The 20846-nt window shown below is 45.1% G+C and overlaps 1 protein-coding gene across 1 annotated transcript in view; it reads right to left on the bottom strand.

Moving 5' to 3' along the window:
• Window positions 1–1599: 1599 nt before the first annotated feature.
• MRPL4 (mitochondrial ribosomal protein L4) overlaps window positions 1600–20846 on the bottom strand; it is a 60434-nt gene continuing 41187 nt past the window's right edge. The window contains exons 6-9 of the mRNA XM_086958966.1: window positions 16695–16801; window positions 16215–16324; window positions 5475–5548; window positions 1600–1829 (exon numbers count right to left, since the gene is read on the bottom strand). Coding sequence (XP_086815092.1) covers window positions 1684–1829; window positions 5475–5548; window positions 16215–16324; window positions 16695–16801 — 437 coding nt within the window. The 3' untranslated portion in view covers window positions 1600–1683. The remainder of the gene's footprint in view (window positions 1830–5474; window positions 5549–16214; window positions 16325–16694; window positions 16802–20846) is intronic.

Raw genomic sequence — 20846 nt, 5'->3', positions numbered from 1 at the left:
TAGGCCCAGGTGTTTTCCAAAGATCAACAGAGTCAGTGTTGGAGCCCTTGGAGGAGAGGATCTCAGGGCTCTGCTCTTCTTGCGCTGCTAGCATGGAGGATAGGTTCTCACCTTTATAGTTGGCTTCTTGGAGTCGAGAGCAGTTGGCTTGTCGGTGGTGTTTTGGCACAGTATCCTGTATTTTTTCCAGCAATGCTCCCTCTGAAAGTGGACAGCAATTGTGCTTTTGAACGCCAAGCCGAGCAGTTCATCTCCTCTTGGTCTTGAGGGAGGCACTGGTTGTAGACCTGATGTTAATCTGACCACGGAACGTGAAATTCCATTTCAGGCAGAATTGGAAAGGTGTATTTGCCCCCAAATCAAGAGTCATTCTCATACAACCCAAGTTTGAGAACTGAAAACAGTAAATCCGATAACATGCAGACTTGCATCCAAAGAAAATGTATTTTCTTTAATCTTTCTACATTTCTTACACCAGCCAACACGTTTCGACTTGGGTACAATCACTCATGACTTCCCCAGGGCTTCATATACGAAAAATTATTCAATCTTAGTGCATTGCATGTCACTGCATATGTGCTATTATAAGTGCTGATGTGTACAGTAAGGTCAATGTAGTGGCTCTCGAGTGCAAGACAGGCGGCTTCATGTATTCCGTCCAGACATGAAGTAAAGCGTCTGGACGGAATACATGAAGCCACTGGTCTTATAATGGCACATATGCAGTGACATGCAATGCACTAAGATTGAAGAACATGTTAGCTGGTGTAAGTGTTGAACGATTAAAGAATAGACTGACATTTCGACGACTTATGGATTAATTATCTTTGGAAACAAGTCTCTATGTCCTCAGATATACTTTTTCATATTGTCTAAATTAGGGATGGAGGCTGACATCCTTACTCTTGGAACACTGCTTTCATTGGCTTTGAATACTGAAGCAAACTATATATTGTATTTCCTGTGCGCCCAACTTCCCTAATTCTCCCACATTTGCTTTACAAGTTTCATAACTGCTCCAGTGCAGTTAGAACCCGCAGCAGCAGGGGCACTCGCCAGTCTCCAGACAATGTATCAGGATAATGAAAGGAACTGAAGAGTGGTAGATGGTGCTGAGCACAAACTGAAAACTCAACACCAAATGGCAGGAAAAAAAAGTCAATCTACAGTGAAGTCTTTGTCCTGGTACATTGCGGACTTAGGAGGGAGTCATTAGAACTTGAGACTGAAGCCTTCTTTGAACAAAAGCAACTTTCAAACATCAGCACGCAACACTAGATGGCAGGAGTAGGCAGAGCATGCGATCTACAACAATGCATACTACAAACATAGTGAGATAACAACTGCTTTTGATTCTCTTATGATATGATAAAAGAAGCAGTCAATGATCAAAGCAATGAGTTTCCAAAGCAATGTTGTCAGCAATAGAAAGAAGAAGTGATTGCAATTATCTGTTGCCGGATCCAGTTTCTAGCCCCCTGGCCCTATGCAGAGTGGTCCCTACTGGTCAGCAGATTCCGGCTACTGTCCCCTTCCTAAAAGCTCGACATTCCGATTTCTTTGCCTCAATTTCCCACCACAAATCTGCTTTAGAGACTATTATCTCTATTCAAACTTTGTTTTATTTTTTATTTATTTACAAAACATGACGCTGGAGCCTCCCCCTTGAGGCACAAGCTGCTCTTATGGAAAGTCACTGTAGGGGAGTTTGAAGGGATAGAGGGGGGTGTACCGGACGTCATGCCAAAGCAGCTTCTGCTCCAGAAACTCCACCGTCTGCAGAGTCAGCACTAAGGTTTCATGCTTGAGAATACTGTGGACGTTCAGGCCTAAGGAGGAGACAAAGAAGATCATGTTGAGGATGCGCACCCACATTGAACACTTGACCATATGGCACTCCATTGACAGTTTACAGCGCAAAAATGCAGAGCAGTTGTTGCCCTCGTTGATTTTTCTGTTTAAGTAATGAAGCCATAGCCTATTCTGGTGGAACCAACCCAAGAACTTTAGCAGAGATTGTTATAAAACTTAAATACAGAACCTGGGGATCAGGACGCGCTTTCTCATCGTCTCCAAGTCTTGGTTTAATGCAGGTTCTGCAGACAGCTCTCACTCGGTCTGTGCCTGAGTGGCCTGTGTCACTGTAAAACCTGCAGGATTCTCTCAGTCACACAATGAACTGTTACTATAGGCAGTAGGTAGGTAGGTAGTTGACGCGTTGCCTTGTTTTCTGCCACAGTGCAGGTTTCTGTGGTCACTGTAAGATATGCAGGAAACGCCCTCTAACTGTGTGTGCTTTACGACTCGTGTCAATTAGGCTACGACTCTGTGCAACTTGTTTTCCTCGCTGTGTGAAACTTGTCTCACAGCAAGCTCTGCAGGAAACACTTTCAGCCCAAGAGTCTGCACCACTCATATTACTGATAGCTTTGTACAGACCTCCCACCGCCCCATGAGCAAGGATAAAATCTGCACGCAGTGCAGGGTGCGTTCACTCAACCTTTGCATGTATGGCTTGTGTTACTGAATGTCTGCAGGGTGCTTGCTCCCTATCAGCTTGTGTGCTTCTAAGAACTGTATTAGTGCAAGCCCGGCAGTCAGTTCCCTATCCTAAGAGAGCCTGTGCGACTGATGTCACTGTAAGCCCTGTGAAAAGCTTTCCCGCCCCGTGTATGACTTGTGTTACTGGAAGCTCTACATTTACCTATATGAGTTGTGTTACTCTTAGCTCTACTGTACGCTTCCTCTCCGGAGAGTGCCTGTGTGACTGGTGTTACTGTAAGCCCTGTGAAAAGCTTTCCGCCCGGTGCCTGTATAACTTGTGTTACCGGAAGCTCTACACTTACCTATATGAGTTGTGTTACTCTTAGCTCTACTGTACGCTTCCTCTCCGGAGAGTGCCTGTGTGACTGGTGTTACTGTAAGCCCTGTGAAAAGCTTTCCGCCCGGTGCCTGTATAACTTGCGTTACCGGAAGCTCTACACTTACCTATATGAGTTGTGTTTCTTAGCTCTACTGTACTCTCTCTCTCCGGAGAGTGCCTGTGTGACTGGTGTTACTGTAAGCCCTGTGAAAAGCTTTCCGCCCGGTGCCTGTATAACTTGTGTTACCGGAAGCTCTACACTTACCTATATGAGTTGTGTTACTCTTAGCTCTACTGTACGCTCCCTCTCCGGAGAGTGCCTGTGTGACTGGTGTTACTGTAAGCCCTGTGAAAAGCTTTCCGCTCGGTGCCTGTATAACTTGTGTTACCGGAAGCTCTACACTTACCTATATGAGTTGTGTTACTCTTAGCTCTACTGTACGCTCCCTCTCCGGAGAGTGCCTGTGTGACTGGTGTTACTGTAAGCTCTGTGAAAAGCTTTCAGCCCGGTGCCTGTATAACTTGTGTTACCGGAAGCTCTACACTTACCTATATGAGTTGTGTTACTCTTAGCTCTACTGTACGCTCCCTCTCCGGAGAGTGCCTGTGTGACTGGTGTTACTGTAAGCCCTGTGAAAAGCTTTCCGCCCGGTGCCTGTATAACTTGTGTTACCGGAAGCTCTACACTTACCTATATGAGTTGTGTTACTCTTAGCTCTACTGTACGCTCCCTCTCCGGAGAGTGCCTGTGTGACTGGTGTTACTGTAAGCCCTGTGAAAAGCTTTCCGCCCGGTGCCTGTATAACTTGTGTTACCGGAAGCTCTACACTTACCTATATGAGTTGTGTTACTCTTAGCTCTACTGTACGCTCCCTCTCCGGAGAGTGCCTGTGTGACTGGTGTTACTGTAAGCCCCGTGAAAAGCTTTCCGCCCGGTGCCTGTATAACTTGTGTTACCGGAAGCTCTACACTTACCTATATGAGTTGTGTTACTCTTAGCTCTACTGTACGCTCCCTCTCCGGAGAGTGCCTGTGTGACTGGTGTTACTGTAAGCTCTGTGAAAAGCTTTCCGCCCGGTGCCTGTATAACTTGTGTTACCGGAAGCTCTACACTTACCTATAGGAGTTATGTTACTCTTAGCTCTACTGTACGCTCCCTCTCCGGAGAGTGCCTGTGTGACTGGTGTTACTGTAAGCCCTGTGAAAAGCTTTCCGCCCGGTGCCTGTATAACTTGTGTTACCGGAAGCTCTACACTTACCTATATGAGTTGTGTTACTCTTAGCTCTACTGTACGCTCCCTCTCCGGAGAGTGCCTGTGTGACTGGTGTTACTGTAAGCCCTGTGAAAAGCTTTCCGCCCGGTGCCTGTATAACTTGTGTTACCGGAAGCTCTACACTTACCTATATGAGTTGTGTTACTCTTAGCTCTACTGTACGCTCCCTCTCCGGAGAGTGCCTGTGTGACTGGTGTTACTGTAAGCCCTGTGAAAAGCTTTCGCCCGGTGCCTGTATAACTTGTGTTACCGGAAGCTCTACACTTACCTATATGAGTTGTGTTACTCTTAGCTCTACTGTACGCTCCCTCTCCGGAGAGTGCCTGTGTGACTGGTGTTACTGTAAGCCCTGTGAAAAGCTTTCCGCCCGGTGCCTGTATAACTTGTGTTACCGGAAGCTCTACACTTACCTATATGAGTTGTGTTACTCTTAGCTCTACTGTACGCTCCCTCTCCGGAGAGTGCCTGTGTGACTGGTGTTACTGTAAGCCCTGTGAAAAGCTTTCCGCCCGGTGCCTGTATAACTTGTGTTACCGGAAGCTCTACACTTACCTATATGAGTTGTGTAACTCTTAGCTCTACTGTGCGCTCCCTCTCCGGAGAGTGCCTGTGTGACTGGTGTTACTGTAAGCCCTGTGAAAAGCTTTCCCGTACTTTATATGACTTGTGTTACTGGAAGCTCTACACTTACCTATACGAGTTGTGTTACTCTTGGCTCTACTGTGCACTCCCTCTCCTGAGAGTGCCTGTGTGACTAGTGTTACTGTGAGCCCTATATAGGGGACTCTACCCCGTACAACTTGTTTTACTGAAATCTCTTCAGGGTGCCGCCCCTTAGCTCGTGTGCCTGTAAGAATGGAGTTACTCTTAGGTCTGCAGTGAACCTTTTCTCCTGAATGTGCCTGTATGACGGATATCACTATGAGCCCTGCAGAGAGCTCACGCACACAGCACGTGTGTCGCGGGTTAGTGAAAGCTCTATTGGTAGCTCCTGCAGCTTGTGTGCCTTAAGAATTGTGTCACTCTTACGTCTGCTTGGAGCTCCCTCTGCCCTGCATGCCCACACAAACAGTTACTGTAAGCCCAGGAACTCCTCCTTGCCTCCTCTGCCTAGAAGACTAGAGCTATGGTACCTTCTGCCTGTAAACTTGTGTTACTACGTTTTAAATTATTTTGTTTTTAGACGAATTTCCAACAATAAACGTATATTTGGATTAAGATTCTGTAACAAACTGCCTGTGAAGGGTGCACTGTCAGTGTCCCATAACCTGCTGAAGATATGGAGACCTCATAGCACATTGGTAGATGCTGTTGCCAGTAAAGCAGTTTTTGGTTACCTATAGTGGGCACCAGGTTGATGGTTTTCAATGTGGCTGTCGCTTGGAGAATATTTTCAGGCATTTGTTCATCGCTGCAAGAAAAGCGCAGGTGGCAGAAGATTAGCAATACATAAGAGACTATTCAGAAAAACGAAAAAGCCGAACCAAGAGGTTACATCTTTCTTTATGACAAACTCAAACTTCCTTAAACATTAGGCATTTGGAAAGTTATAACAGTAAGACACTGCAGTTACCCTTTAAAACTTAAGAGAAACATTGTGACACACAAAAGATATGCATTGCAAACACCTGATTAACACTAGATATGTAAACCAATTGAGTTGTAAGGATTACATTTCTGAAGGAGCTGGTGATTAACCTGTTGTCTTGGGATGGTAATCCTTTGTGTAGTCCTCTAAAGTTTGCCTTAAAGCACTGTAAAAGGGTCAGGAGAGATGAAAAAGTGGAACTAGTAAAGGAGGCTTTTAAGCTAGTATCTCATACGAAGCACTGATATTATGCTGTGGGTAGCTACCCAAAGGCATCTGGTCGGCAGGCAGGGAGCTAGTGCTTAATTTGTTACAAATAAAATAAGTGCAAAGACCCAAAAATGTCCTTACAGACAAGCACCAAGGCTCTCTAATACCAAGGGTGTCTTTTCTTGGGTCCACCTCATGCCTTTTTCTTCACCACCCTACACTTCTTGGTTCAATTTTACTACTGCTGTTTTTCCATCTTGGCTTTCTTTGCTCCACCTTTATTTTTTGCCTCTTTCTAGCTTGCTCTCGATTCAAGTTTGATAATGAAAGATAACTCCTGATCCTCAAAAATTAATGCAGGTGCCCCCCCCCCCTCCACCTGCAACAAGGCACACAAATTAAGCATTAATTGGAGCTGTAAAGGCGAGGTGAAACAAGGGAGAAGTTATATGAACTGTGTGAGGGTGAAAGAGCCTGACATGGAGACAGAATTCGGGGAACTCTATTCAAGTCATCTCAAATCTGGCCATTGACAGCTCCTGCGAGTCAGGAGTCAGCCTTTATCCCCCTACCTACAGTGTTTGAGGTCAGACCTAATGCAGTCTCTCTGTAAGGTGCTCACTGAAGAGGAGCTTACAGGAGAAGGGACTGGTGAGTTATACTAGGTTTACTATTTTTTCCCCTTAGAATTACTGCTGCATGCACATCTAGGCAAAGCGCATATTCAAATTGACAGATTTTAAAGGTTAAAATTATAAATGATAAGAGGGATTTTAGTTTTTAATGGCCACTTTAAAAAACATCAATACATTTACAATTTGTATACCAGGCATCTGTCCATTGAGAACAAAGAGGTTCCCGAAAATGTCACGGTCTGTATGTCAGTGGGTAGCTCTACAGGCAAGGCAATAAAACAGCAGAACACAACTCACCTTAGTTGAAGCTTATGCAGTGCTTAATTTGAGTTGGTGGTTTCCGGTTCTCAGCACCGGCACTCAATTGTCAAAGCTGGCACTTGTGACAGTCTGCCACGTGGTGGCTCTGTATGTCTAATTTAGAAATGAGCACCACAACCGTTGTTTATTAATTCAATATACATTAAAAATGACTATTAACTAGTGCCCAAGTCATTCTTAAAGGTTTAGGGGCCTGGAATAGTCTGAATTGTCACACTTGTAGGAGTGTGATGGTTAGTAATTGTGTTGGTACTATCATTGGCATCACTGGAAAGGACAGTGTGTGGTGCAAGCTGTAGTGGCATCCTAACGAGGGCCCTGGCACTTATTATTATTATTTTTTAACAAATTAAGCACAGATTACGTGTAGCAAATTTGAGATATTAAAGTAAAACAACGAACTCAAAATGTTTCATATATTATTGCACAACTCAACAGGGAACAACCTTATGCAAACACATGACAAATCAAATTGGCAGAGCATAGAGTGACCAATAACTTGTAAAGACCTCGAAAGAGATATTCTGTTGTGTAGAATATGCTAGAATCCACGACTCTAGTTTGTATAGGAATTTTTGACAGAATATATTTGCTGCAAGGCACTGCCACCTTGTGGACTTAGCTAGAACAGTAGTTTGAATTTTAATTTCTATCAATAACCTTCAGTGGGCGCAACTTTCCTTTCCACAAAACACGCATATTCAGTTTCAGTTTCATCAACTTTTATTCGATTATAAGTTTATATAATCATAAAAAGTACATTTTAAAAAGAGCTTTTTAAACATAGAACAAAAGGTAAAAACAGTAAGCAATAGAATCACGAAAATGTAAATCACTGTACAGAGAAACTTTTGAAATGGTGGTGTGGTTTCTGAAAATTGGAGAAATACTGATTTAGGTAGAAACATTGCGACGTGTTGATATTACTGTTTTGAGAAAGATTGCTATCAGTTTGGCTTCATGCGGGGATTTCGGGGATTGTAAATGGGAGAGTGCTGGGTACAATTGTCTGAGTCCACTGGATCGGAGGATGGGAATGATCCATGTTTTCCTTGCTAGTCTGTAATATTTGCAAAAGAGGACGACGTGAATCGTGGATTGTACGGAAACTCCATCACAGGGACATCTCATCAAATTACGGGACCAGTTCTTCATTTCCGGGAATGAAACCAAACGGTAAAAGAGATCGAAGCGGAGTCTTGTGATTAAAAACTTTTCATAGTTCGATAAGAAATATGTCAGGTAGGGCTGAATGAGTTTTCCTGGCTGCAATAAGCAAGTTTTCTCGTTTTGTGTATCTCTGCTTGGTTTCGGAGTTCTCTTAAATGGCCCATACATATTTGCTTTAGCTGTTTCTTTGAGATATCTTCAATTGAAGGTGGTTCGAGGAAATAGTGCTCACAGTCCAGATCTTTAAAGAATTTATGAATGTAATTAAGCCACAGGATTTTCCGCCAATTTGATAGGCCAAGACAGTCAGTGATAAGGGAGCGGGTTATAGGACTTTCAGGATTACACCATATTCGATGCCACAGTAGGATTGGCTGGCATCGGATGGTGCCGATAATGTATTCCATGCCAAGCTCCCGGTGCGAGGCTAGAATCGGGGAACTTTGGGGAAGAGCTAGGATGTATTTGATAAAGGCATTTTCGGTGACCTGGAGCTGGTCTATACATCCGTGGCCCCAGATACCAGCTCCGTAAGTGGCCACACTGTGGCATTTTGCATAATATATGGCTAAAAGTTCCGGAGGGGCTGGTTTGCCTAATTTCCTCGAAAAAGCAATTAGTGCGGAGGTTGCACGGCGGAAATAGAGATTTCTGGCTTCCACTGCCTTGCGCCAGTTCATTGTGTCATCCACTAGGATGCCCAAATATGGGTACACCGGGGTTTTTTCTAGTCTGTTGTTGTTAATCAGTATGGGCTTAGAGACTTTTGTCCTTGGGCCAATGTTCATTGTGAAAGTTTTTTTGATGTTAACTTTAAGGCCAAGTGAGTCCATAAATGTCAGGTATTTATTAAGCTGCCGCTGGAGTTGGTTTGAGGTCCGTGCCAGGATTACAGAGTCGTCGGCATACAGGAGGATAGGTATCGGGCGGTGATTTATCTGGGGAAGGTCCTGGCTCCCTTCCAACATCGCTTGTTCAAGCCCGTTTGTGTACAGGTTGAACAGGAAGGGAGCCAGTACACATCCCTGCCTTACTCCTCTCGAGATTTGGAAGGGTCGTGATAGTTCACCGCTGGTGCCAAATCGTACTCGACCTTCTGCGTTGGTGTAGAGCTCTCTTAAAAAGGCTAGTATGGGAGGGTCTACACCAAGGTGAGCTAGGATTTGCCAAAGCTTTGCATGCTGGACGCAGTCGAATGCCGCGCTTAAGTCTACATAGACCAGGAAGATGTTGCCTCCTTTAGCGCGAGCGTATTTTCCAGCCAGAAGGACGAGATTTAGGGCCTGTTCCACGGTTCCGAGCCCCTTCTGGAAACCATATTGCAGGTCATTAATGATGTTATTCTCCCGGGCCCAAGATTGCAGTCGGTCCAGGAGTAATCGACCTGCAATCTTGCCCGTGGAGTCCAGAAGGGAAATCGGTCTGTAGCAAGCGGGGTCGTTGCGGTCACCTTTTTTGAAGATGGGTAATAATGTCGAGGTTGACCATGAATGGAAGAGTCCGGTTGAGGCTACTGCTAACATGACCCGTGTGATTATTTTCGACCAGTAGTCGACGTCATGTAGGAACAAGTCCATTGGAACCCCGTCTGGGCCAGGGGCCTTGCCTGTTTTTGAGGCCTTGATTGCCTTTATGACTTCATTTAGGGTAAAATGTAGATTGATCGGGTAGATGTTGTTCTTCGCCGGTTCGTCTTCCTGTATTTGGATGATTGGTGCGGCATCTAATGGTGTTCCGAAAATTTTTGAGAAGTGGGAGACCCAGTCTTCCTCAGTTATTGCCACATCAAGATGGTCAGGGTCGCTGATGTTGGCCAGGAGGGGTGATCTTATGGTCTGCCAGAATGCAGTGCTATCTTTCCTTTGTGCACTATCATGTAGTCGCAGCCAGAGGTCTCGTTTGATCCGTTTTTTACGGTTTTTCCGAGCAGTATTATAGATTTTCCTCAATTGGGAGATTTTTTGGAGGTCTCTCGGTTGCTTACATAGAGCTTCTTTGAGGGATGTGAGTGCCTTCCGACAGGCGGTATCGAACCATCTTGTGGTAGGGAGTCTGGACTTGTTTTTTGAATTAACGAATAGCTCGTCCCTTATTACTTCCTGGATGCTTTGGAAGGAGGTGACAATTGATTCTGGTGGTGTCTCAGGGGACAAGCAGTTGGTTAGCCAGAGGTATGTTTTTCCGAGAATCCTCTGTGTCATCTCTTCCGGGTCAATCTTTGTCCATTTAATTGCGTACCCGTTCAGTTTCTTCATGGACAACGATTGTTGATCGAGGGAACTAAGTTTTACGGGGAGTGTCCCTGCTTGTTTCATGTGGATTTCCACACTAAGCGGATAATGGTCGCTTATTGGGTTTGACCCAATTTCGTAATTACTTAGTTGCCCTTTGTAGGAGTTTGAGGCTAAAATGTAATCGATGGTTGATAAACAGCCTCGCCCATGAAAAGTGGGTAAATAGTCCTGCTCCGGATTGACTAGTTCATTGACAAAGTCAAGGTCTAGGGTGAAGAGGATTTCATTTAATTTGTTGCCACCTGGCGTGTGCACAAAGTGAGGGATGGGATTTCCAAGTTCGTTCTGAAGCCCGCAGTTCCCGTTTTTGTGCTTTGGGCACAGTGTGGAGTTAAAGTCGCCACCCCAGATAAGGTAAATTGTAGATTTATTACTGTCTTTTTGGAATGAAGTTAAAGCTGCGACTATTTCATCTAGGTGTGAGCAGCATTCCAAAGTGCTTGAGTTGTTGTAGTAGTTTATGAATATGTAACGATTTCCTTTAGATACTGTTAGCTGTGTGATTAGTATGATTTGAAAAATGGGTGATTCCTTTAGTAGTTTCACACTGAAGGGGAGGGTGTTGGAAATATAGGTCGTGAGCCCCCCTTTTGGTCTGCCATATTACCAGGTACTGCTTGAGTGAAAAGAGTTTTGTAGCCCGCTAAATGAAGTGGAGTTGTACACCAGGTTTCTTGCAGGCACAGTATTTGATGTCTCTTTGCTGTATCGAGCCACGAAGAGGAAGTTATTTTTGTAGTTAAGCCTGCAATGTTCCAATAAGCGATGGAAAATATCAGATTTGGAGTTTCCATCACGGTGTGTGCTGGTTTTGTCGGATTGTTAGGATTGTTAGCAGTCACTATTAGTGTTTGTCGTTATTTGACACAGGGACGTTCAACTGAAGCTTTAGAGGCTGCGACTGGCTGATGGCACGTTCCAGAGGTAGTGTCAGCTACTGCTGAAGGGATGGTGAAAGCAGCTTTTTTTGAAGCATTAGAGAGCGCTTTAGATGGTTCGTGGGTGGTATGGGTAGGTTTTTTGGGATTGGTGAAAAGAATGTTAAATGGTTCCTGGAAAGGGGTTTCGTGTTTGTCATAGGGGGACTCTGGGGGTGCTGAATGCTGCATGACGTTAACTAGTTGCGAAGTAATATCGGGTTTAACATGTCTAGGTTCGTCCCTGAATGGTCAGTCGACCATCTCGAGACAGTCAAAACGGTTTTGGATTGAGAGGCCCTGCCAGCCTTCGTAGGTTTGATAGGGTCTTTCTTGCCAGTAGTGCCTCGGGCGTTCTCTTGGCCGTTCTCTCGGTCCACCTCTACATGCATGATCATATGTGTGTTCCATCTGGTTCCATGGCACTTGATTCCATGGCTCCTGGTTCCATGGTTCTTTAGGAAGCTGGTGCCATGTCCAGGGTGGAGGGTTGCGATGTTGCTTTGCTGGGGGATAGAAAAAGGAGAGATGGAGAGCGTCGATCCCCCCTTTTTTATCGAGCAGGGGCCAGGCACAGATGTAGTCCACTGTGGAGGGGTCTCTGCATGTTACAATGATGCAGTCTCCGCGGATTGATTTTATCGTTTTTCCTATCCAGTCTACCCTGCGGGCTGTGGTGATCCCTCCAGATAGGTGGGATTCGAGAGGTCTGTTGATGCTTAACCACTGCATGACCTTGTTTTTAAGTGACCATGCAGTTTCAGGCGTATCATCGGTTAGCTCTGGTACACCTGTGAGGACTATCGTGTAGGGAGTGGCTTCCGGAGGCAAGTGGGCAGGGCGTCTAGCTGCTGGAGGTTTTTTGGTGGTGTTTTTAGGAGTCGGCTGAGAGGACAGTGGTTTCGATGGGAGAGTTTCAGGCCTCTTTTCTGAAAAGGCTCTGCTGGTGTCTGTATTTGTCGCTAGACCTGGGGTATCTGTACTGACTAGATCTATGTTTTCTGTTCGCTGAATGGGTACAGCGGAGGGTTTATCTCTCTGAGGTTGGGGCGTTTTAGGTGATGGTTTGTGATGAGTGGTGTTTTGTTTATGATTTTTCTGTGCTAGGGACGTTGGATTTGTGTGTTTAACTATTTTCTGTATTTGTGCTTGATGTTGTTTTTTAGGCGGCTGCGAAGTGTTCCGCTGACCCTTTATTTCTATACGAGTGTTAGTGTCGAGAAGGGTGGCCGAGATTATGGTTAACTGAGCTTCTAGGTTCCTGATGCTAAGTTGGATGGGCTTCAGATATTGGAATAACAGATCTTTTGTTGTAGTGAGGACTTGCGAGGTGACTGCATGTTTTGCATTGGTTGTCAAAGTGCTCGTTTGAAATTGCCTTGTGTGGTTGGTTGGTTACTGAAGGAAATAGTATACTATGCGACGTTGTAGAATTTGAATGGGTTGCCGCGTGTTCTGAACACGGGATCTTGGTTACTGTTTCTTCGGTGGTTAGTGGGTGTTTTTTTGGAATTGCTCCTTCCCTTTCACCTTGTTGGAGCAGGTTTTCGTTTGACTGGGCGTCCTCCTGAGTTTGACAAATAGCTAGATCAGGAGTTATTTCCAAGTCGTCAGACGTTATAGAAAGATCTGACTCAGACTGTGTAACGGAAAGGTTTACTACCGATGGTACTGTGTTTGTTTCTGGTACTGACAGGGTCACAGGAAGGGAACAGTTTTGTGTGTTGAGATGGATGGGAGAGGTGGCGTTTGCTATAGCGCCTAAAGAGGAACGTTTTGCATTAGCGTTCATAAGATCTAGTGATACTCTCTTTTCCATCAGGGCGATACTCTGGTTTATTGCCTCGTGGGCCCGTGTGATGAATAGGTCGATTGGACCTGTTACTTGAGCTACCTCCTGTGCATGTTTGGATTTGGTCTTAGTGGTGCTCCTTGTTTTTGGTGGCATGGTGTTACCTGGTTGCGGGTTCGGTGATGAAAGGGGGGTGGCCCGGTCCGGTCTCTATCGGGCACTAACGGGCAACAACGGGCCCGCCCTTGGCCCGGGCTTCGCCCCGGACTTCGACCCGCGCGCGTCCCGCGATGCGCGGTCCAGGAGGCACTTTTGTAGAGTGAGGGGTTTTCTAGGGGCGGGGCACTGGAAGGGGGCGCGGCTCTCACGGGAAGAGGACCAGCTGGAGATGGTGTATGCTGGTCCTCGCAGTCCCGGGGCCGGCGCCTCGTCCTCCTCTGCGGCCTCGCGAAGGTCTCAGGCACTCAGCTGCGCTTGGGCTCAAAACTGTGCTACTCCTGTAGCGGAAAACAGCAGGTACAGGACTTCAAAGCGGTCCCTGGTGAAAGAAGTTGCTCCACGAGTGGCACCCGCGAAGCGGGTGTCACGAGCAGTTGTAGCGCTTCGCTGGGGGCGGGGCACTGGAAGGGGGCGCGGCTCTCACGGGAAGAGGACCAGCTGGAGATGGTGTATGCTGGTCCTCGCAGTCCCGGGGCCGGCGCCTCGTCCTCCTCTGCGGCCTCAGGCACTCAGCTGCGCTTGGGCTCAAAACTGTGCTACTCCTGTAGCGGAAAACAGCAGGTACAGGACTTCAAAGCGGTCCGTGGTGAAAGAAGTTGCTCCACGAGTGGCACCCGCGAAGCGGGTGTCACGAGCAGTTGTAGCGCTTCGCTGGGGGCGGGGCACTGGAAGGGGGCGCGGCTCTCACGGGAAGAGGACCAGCTGGAGATAGTGTATGCTGGTCCTCGCAGTCCCGGGGCCGGCGCCTCGTCCTCCTCTGCGGCCTCGCGAAGGTCTCAGGCACTCAGCTGCGCTTGGGCTCAAAACTGTGCTACTCCTGTAGCGGAAAACAGCAGGTACAGGACTTCAAAGCGGTCCGTGGTGAAAGAAGTTGCTCCACGAGTGGCACCCGCAAAGCGGGTGTCACGAGCAGTTGTAGCGCTTCGCTGGGGGCGGGGCACTGGAAGGGGGCGCGGCTCTCACGGGAAGAGGACCAGCTGGAGATGGTGTATGCCGGTCCTCGCAGTCCCGGGGCCGGCGCCTCGTCCTCCTCTGCGGCCTCGCGAATGTCTTAGGCACTCAGCTGCGCTTGGGCTCAAAACTGTGCTACTCCTGTAGCGGATAACAGCAGGTACAGGACTTCAAACCGGTCCGTGGTGAAAGAAGTTGCTCCACGAGTGGCACCCGCGAAGCGGGTGCCACGAGCAGTTGTAGCGCTTCGCTGGGGGCGGGGCACTGGAAGGGGGCGCGGCTCTCACGGGAAGAGGACCAGCTGGAGATGGTGTATGCTGATCCTCCCAGTCCCGGGGCCGGCGCCTCGTCCTCCTCTGCGGCCTCGCGAAGGTCTCAGGCACTCAGCTGCCCTTGGGCTCAAAACTGTGCTACTCCTGTAGCGGAAAACAGCAGGTACAGGACTTCAAAGCGGTCCGTGGTGAAAGAAGTTGCTCCACGAGTGGCACCCGCGAAGCGGGTGTCACGAGCAGTTGTAGCGCTTCGCTGGGGGCGGGGCACTGGAAGGGGGCGCGGCTCTCACGGGAAGAGGACCAGCTGGAGATGGTGTATGCTGGTCCTCGCAGTCCCGGGGCCGGCGCCTCGTCCTCCTCTGCGGCCTCGCGAATGTCTCAGGCACTCAGCTGCGCTTGGGCTCAAAACTCTGCTACTCCTGTACCGGATAACAGCAGGTACAGGACTTCAAAGCGGTCCGTGGTGAAAGAAGTTGCTCCACGAGTGGCACCCGCGAAGCGGGTGTCACGAGCAGTTGTAGCGCTTCGCTGGGGGCGGGGCACTGGAAGGGGGCGCGGCTCTCACAGGAAGAGGACCAGCTGGAGATGGTGTATGCTGGTCCTCGCAGTCCCGGGGCCGGCGCCTCGTCCTCCTCTGCGGCCTCGCGAAGGTCTCAGGCACTCAGCTGCGCTTGGGCTCAAAACTGTGCTACTCCTGTAGCGGAAAACAGCAGGTACAGGACTTCAAAGCGGTCCGTGGTGAAAGAAGTTGCTCCACGAGTACTATTAACTAGTGCCCAAGTCATTCTTAAAGGTTTAGGGGCCTGGAATAGTCTGAATTGTCACACTTGTAGGAGTGTGATGGTTAGTAATTGTGTTGGTACTATCATTGGCAGCACTGGAAAGGACAGTGTGTGGTGCAAGCTGTAGTGGCATCCTAACGAGGGCCCTGGCACTTCTTATTATTATTTTTTAACAAATTAAGCACAGATTACGTGTAGCAAATTTGAGATATTAAAGTAAAACAACGAACTCAAAATGTTTCATATATTATTGCACAACTCAACAGGGAACAACCTTATGCAAACACATGACAAATCAAATTGGCAGAGCATACAGTGACCAATAACTTGTAAAGACCTCGAAAGAGATATTCTGTTGTGTAGAATATGCTAGAATCCACGGCCCTAGTTTGTATAGGAATTTTTGACAGAATATATTTGCTGCAAGGCACTGCCACCTTGTGGACTTAGCTAGAACAGTAGTTTGAATTTTAATTTCTATCAATAACCTTCAGTGGGCGCAACTTTCCTTTCCACAAAACACGCATATTAAAAATGCACGTTTCTTCAAGAACGAAAGAGAAATAAATATTTTATGCAAAAATAAAAGCTGCTAGTTGGATATATTTAATAGAAATCAATGAGTTCAGTAAGGTATCCAGATTCGCATAATATTTTTCAGGAATTTGGAGATTACTCAAATAATTATTAACAAATATACAGAATAAAAATAATGGAGGTTAAAGAGGTGACCATTATGTATTTGGGATACTGACCCCAGCTCTTTTAAAGCTCCTGGGATTCCGAATACACAAGGCATGAGGAATTTTACAAAAAAACAAAGTTCAATGCAGAATGAGTGGCAATGGGACGCACTGAGACGCAGCCGTGAGAGGACGGCAATACTGCAATCTAAAAGTCATTCTGGGATGTTCCCGCATACTCACACATCAGCAATCAGCACAGAGTTCCCCCAGTGCCGGTATCTGGCCAGCTCCAAAAGGTACTGGGGGTCATCGGTGGGAATGTCCAGAGAGTCGATGACATGAAGATCCCCCTAAATGTGAAGAGAGAGCACGCGGTCACGACCTTTGAGGTCTACAAATACATTTTTACTGCTGGGTTTGGCGTCTAGAATGCTTCAGTGGCACATTAAGCTTACTGCATCTTCTTTGCTCAAGGAGGCATCTCACAGCTCTGGCAACCAAAACAGGTTAGCTAGCGCGGGAAAATATGTCGGCAAGGGGCTTACCAAGTTTTTAAACAATCTAAAAGTAAACTTCACCCTTAACTCAGCTTTCAATTCAGTGCTTCGGCCTCCCTGCGTCTTTCAGAACACATCCATTATGTTAAGTGGCCGATTCGGACATTTTTCTTGTGACTCGAAAGCTTGGGCAGCCAGACCCAGCAGCAATCACAGTACCCACCTGTGCCAGTTTAGTAGTCAATGCCACCTTCAAACCCAGCACGCGAACTTTCATCGGAAGCATGTAGAAGTAACTGGTGGGCCCCCGGGGCCCGTGGGCCAGACCACCTGAAAAAGAGAACAACCAATCAAACGTGAAGGGAGGTTCCCAAGGCTGTGAAACATTCTCATTTTGTCAAAATAGAAATCTGTTTAATTACAAACCTCGGACACGGCTGCAAGGCGCTGGGAAGGGCGGAGGCAATGATTATAATAACACTGAATTACAGAAGATTGTGTGTGCGCAATCAATGATCCGCATCTGGGATGTATTTTCTATTTTGTTAAGCTATGATTATAGCCACAGAGCGAATGCTAAGATGTCAGCCACGGTCCCACAGTTTGAAGCTACAACAAACTGTCTCTAACTTAAATTTTCATACCTGAATCCTCATTGCCCTGTTTTTTCAGCTTCTTTAACACTGCCAGCAGCCAGTGCATTTATTAGGTTCAAAATGAAGCTGCAGACAATCTATGTTAAATTCTGTGAACACTAAATATTAGCTGTACACTTCATGTTAAAAGTTAAAGATTGATACAGTTTGTGAAACAGTTTTTATATATACCTGCCTTTTTTTTTATAAACAGACGTGTTGTAATAAATGCTGATTTACTAATCACATGCAACTCTCACAATGTTTTTTTATTCTTTCACGTTTTAGAAGTTTCATTTATATGCACAAATATACAAAAAAATTAAAGCAGCAAAAAGGGCAAATACTTATTTGTTGCTTCATTAAATGGCAGAAAAGTAGATTTCTCCCACCTGTAAATCTTATCTAAGGTACAATGCATAAGTCCTCATCACTTGAATACCAAGACACGAGTATCATCATAGTGTTCAACATCTTCCAAACAGTTGCTGTGATCCAAGCAGTGAGCTCCGGGCCAGTCTCGAGAGAATCTTCTTTTCTCTTTCAGACAGTAGGCTTCCATTTCATTACCTCAGCTATCAACTTCTGATTTAATCTGTACTGGTTAAATATGAACCAATGAGTGTGTGTACTGTCAACTTGACAGACCCTATGAAGGTGGGAGAAACGGTGAGTGGATGATTGCCGTCACGCACTTTTAAAATGTGTGTTTGTGAGATACACTTTCAGCTTTATCTGAACTTACACAGCATTCTGCAGCATCCGGTGTATTTTTTACAGCTATATATTAAGCCGATCATTTGAACCCATCATCTCAGAATCACAGGATACTTGAGTTACCACTATTAACCTATACAAAGATCCTATCGCAGTAGCCACATGTTACTTTCATCGTTCAGGGACACAATAAGGTGTCATCACAAAGTATTAACCAAACTACTCGGTTTTGTCAGAACCAGGGGAACTAATATTGAAATGGATACAGTGGGTTAGATCTTTTGCAAATTATTTAGTCACAAAATAAAATAAAAAACTGATGCAGAAAAATTTAAAAAAAACAACAACAAAAACAGCGCTGTTCAACCACTTTGGGGATAATGGGCATTTAGATTATTATAACTTACTGAGTAGTGGATTTGCCGTGTAGTATATGTACTGAGCATTAGTGGAAAGGTTGGAAACAGATTTTACTGAGGAACCAAGTAACATTTTAGAAAGAGCCATTTCTTTAAAACTAAAAAAGTACATGATAATAGTGAAATACCCACCACGTTAGCATCAACGTGCCACTCTGAAAAATATAATTATTTATACTGGAGAGACTCATTTGAGTTTAGCTATTGCTCAAATACAAGAAAATTTGTTAAGTTACCCTGACCCAACACTAGAAGTGTTGGCCATTGCCAATTGCTTCGAAAAGAAAAGACTCGCAGTACCTGAGGAGAGCGGATCGGTGTGCACAGAAGAAAGTAAGGACAAGGGGATATTATAAACAGTTTAGCAAAAAGGGGACCCTGTGTGTTCCATTATGTTGCTCAAAAAACCCAAAACAGTGGTGATTGTCCAGCGAAGGCCTAGAGCTATAAAAAGTGCAAGAAAATCGGGCATCATTATAGTATGCGTAAGAGTTATTTTTAATCATAATACTGATACAGTTCTGAATAATTTAGCACAAAAGATGATGGTTTAATAATTTAATTTTAACTGTGGAAAAAAAGGTAATAAAACCAAAGATCAAAGGAGGACTATTGTGTTGGGTGCGTACTGGCCAAGTGGAATTTAACGTTATTGATGATTCTGGATCACCCAAAATGTCTTCCCTAATGCCATATTCACCAAGTTTTGGAAAGGCAAGTTTTAATTAAATCTAATGTCAGCTATAAGGCTTTTGGTGACTTAGAAATATTGGTTATCTCAATGCTGCACTGGAGTTTTAGGCAGGATGAGTGGGAGAAAAACGTTAACATACCAGGTAACAGCAGAAGTATCACGGGGTGGCAGGATCAAGTAGATTTATTAATAATTTGAAACTGGGTGGTTCTTGTCCAGCAGGTTTGTGCGAATTTTCTAAATCTCCAGTTGGGCATGAAAAGTGTTTAAATGTGGATGATGATTTGAAGATCACATTATATTGAAAACCACTGCTATCAGAGTAGTCCCCAAATTGAGACCAGCACCCTGTAGTGTGCATCATAATCTTAAAAAAAACAACTTGGTCCACTGTGTAACAAAAACGTCATTATTCCTACAAATTTATCAGAATTGGTTTCTACTGTAGTCACTGCACGCAAAAAGTTGGAGGAGATCAGGCTGAGTGGATTTGCATCTTTAGACAAGAAGATTTTAATCATCTACTTAGAATATATGAGATGTTAGCAGCATTAGGCACTGCCAAGTGTTTTTCATTTATAGATTGGAAATCTGCATACCATCGAGCAAAATTATCTTCTGAATCTCAAAATCTTACCACTTTTGTCCCATCATTTGATGCATCCAAGTTCTTGAGATTACCTTTGTGGTTAGCCTCAGCTGCCAGGATGTTTCAAAAGTTAATGGACGTGTTTTTCAAAAAAGAGGATTATATACTGGTCTGCACTGACATGAGTTTCAAACTCAACGTGAGGCTGTCCTGAATAGTAACAATACTAAAAGAAAATAACTTAATGATAAGGGAAACATTCAAGTTCATGGCAGAAACTGTAGATTAATTACAGTAATGGGCAGTATCAATCATAAAATAAAATTTCTAGAAGCTATCAAAAATACTCCGCTATCAATGGCTAAAGAAACACAAGGTCATTTTTTAGGACTGAGTAAATACTATGTGAAGTTTATTTTACGATATGCCACTATAGTGAAGTCATTGAGAGATGTGTTGGGTACGAGAGGGTTGTTTATCTGGGGAGGCACTGGCATGTGCTTGGGCAGTCCACTGACTGAAAACTGTGGGATTCACAATTTGATCTTTATACTGATCGCAAGTCACTGACTCACATGATAAATGGGAGAGAAATAAGTAAAGTCTCAGCTAGATTGGTACAGTGTTTTTCAGAGTTGCACTAGTGTAACATTCACATTAAATTTGTGACGAGAGAAAGAAATATAGGCGAGGGGTAAGAGTATTGGTCAATGGAACCTATTTTGAGTCCGAAAATTAGGGTTTTTTTGTTTTAAGTATTATGGATTAAACATTTAAGCATTGCTTTGCACAGTCCTTCCAATGACCTAGTCCAAAGGACTAACCGTTTTTAAAAGGAAGGCATTCAAACTGCCATGACTTCCGCTTTAAACCTTAGGTCATAATGAAAAGATACTGAATGGTCTTATTTAAACATACCACATTACACCATTGAGGGTAGCTCTTTTTATTTTGTGAGAGGTTGTGAAGCCTGAACCAGGTTGGTTACTGGGTGCATAAATAATAAGCAGGGTGTTGGGGCAGGTCAAAAGTCAAAGTTGTTATGAATTATGAAGAACAATATTGCAGCATATTAAAGCAATAGTGTGATCAGCAGAACACCACTAAAGTTCATCCACTTGGGGATATGCGATGGTGTGATTTTTGGGAAACTGAAGGTTAATAAAGGAATCTAAATTTAAAGGACCAGCCTAAATCGTGACAAACGATTCTGTTTCCCTGAGAGACAAGGGATGGTGGAACAAAAGAAGTGAAGAACATTACAAGGCAAGCAATTGAAGTTTTTGAATTCTGGTCTGTTGGGATCATCTTATGTTTGGAC

The sequence above is a fragment of the Lissotriton vulgaris genome, chromosome 1_1, assembly GCF_964263255.1.
Source record: "Lissotriton vulgaris chromosome 1_1, aLisVul1.2, whole genome shotgun sequence".
Classification (NCBI taxonomy): Eukaryota; Metazoa; Chordata; class Amphibia; order Caudata; family Salamandridae; genus Lissotriton; species Lissotriton vulgaris.
The sequence above is the reverse complement of the archived record's forward strand: the minus strand, read 5'-3'. Positions and strand labels throughout refer to the sequence as shown.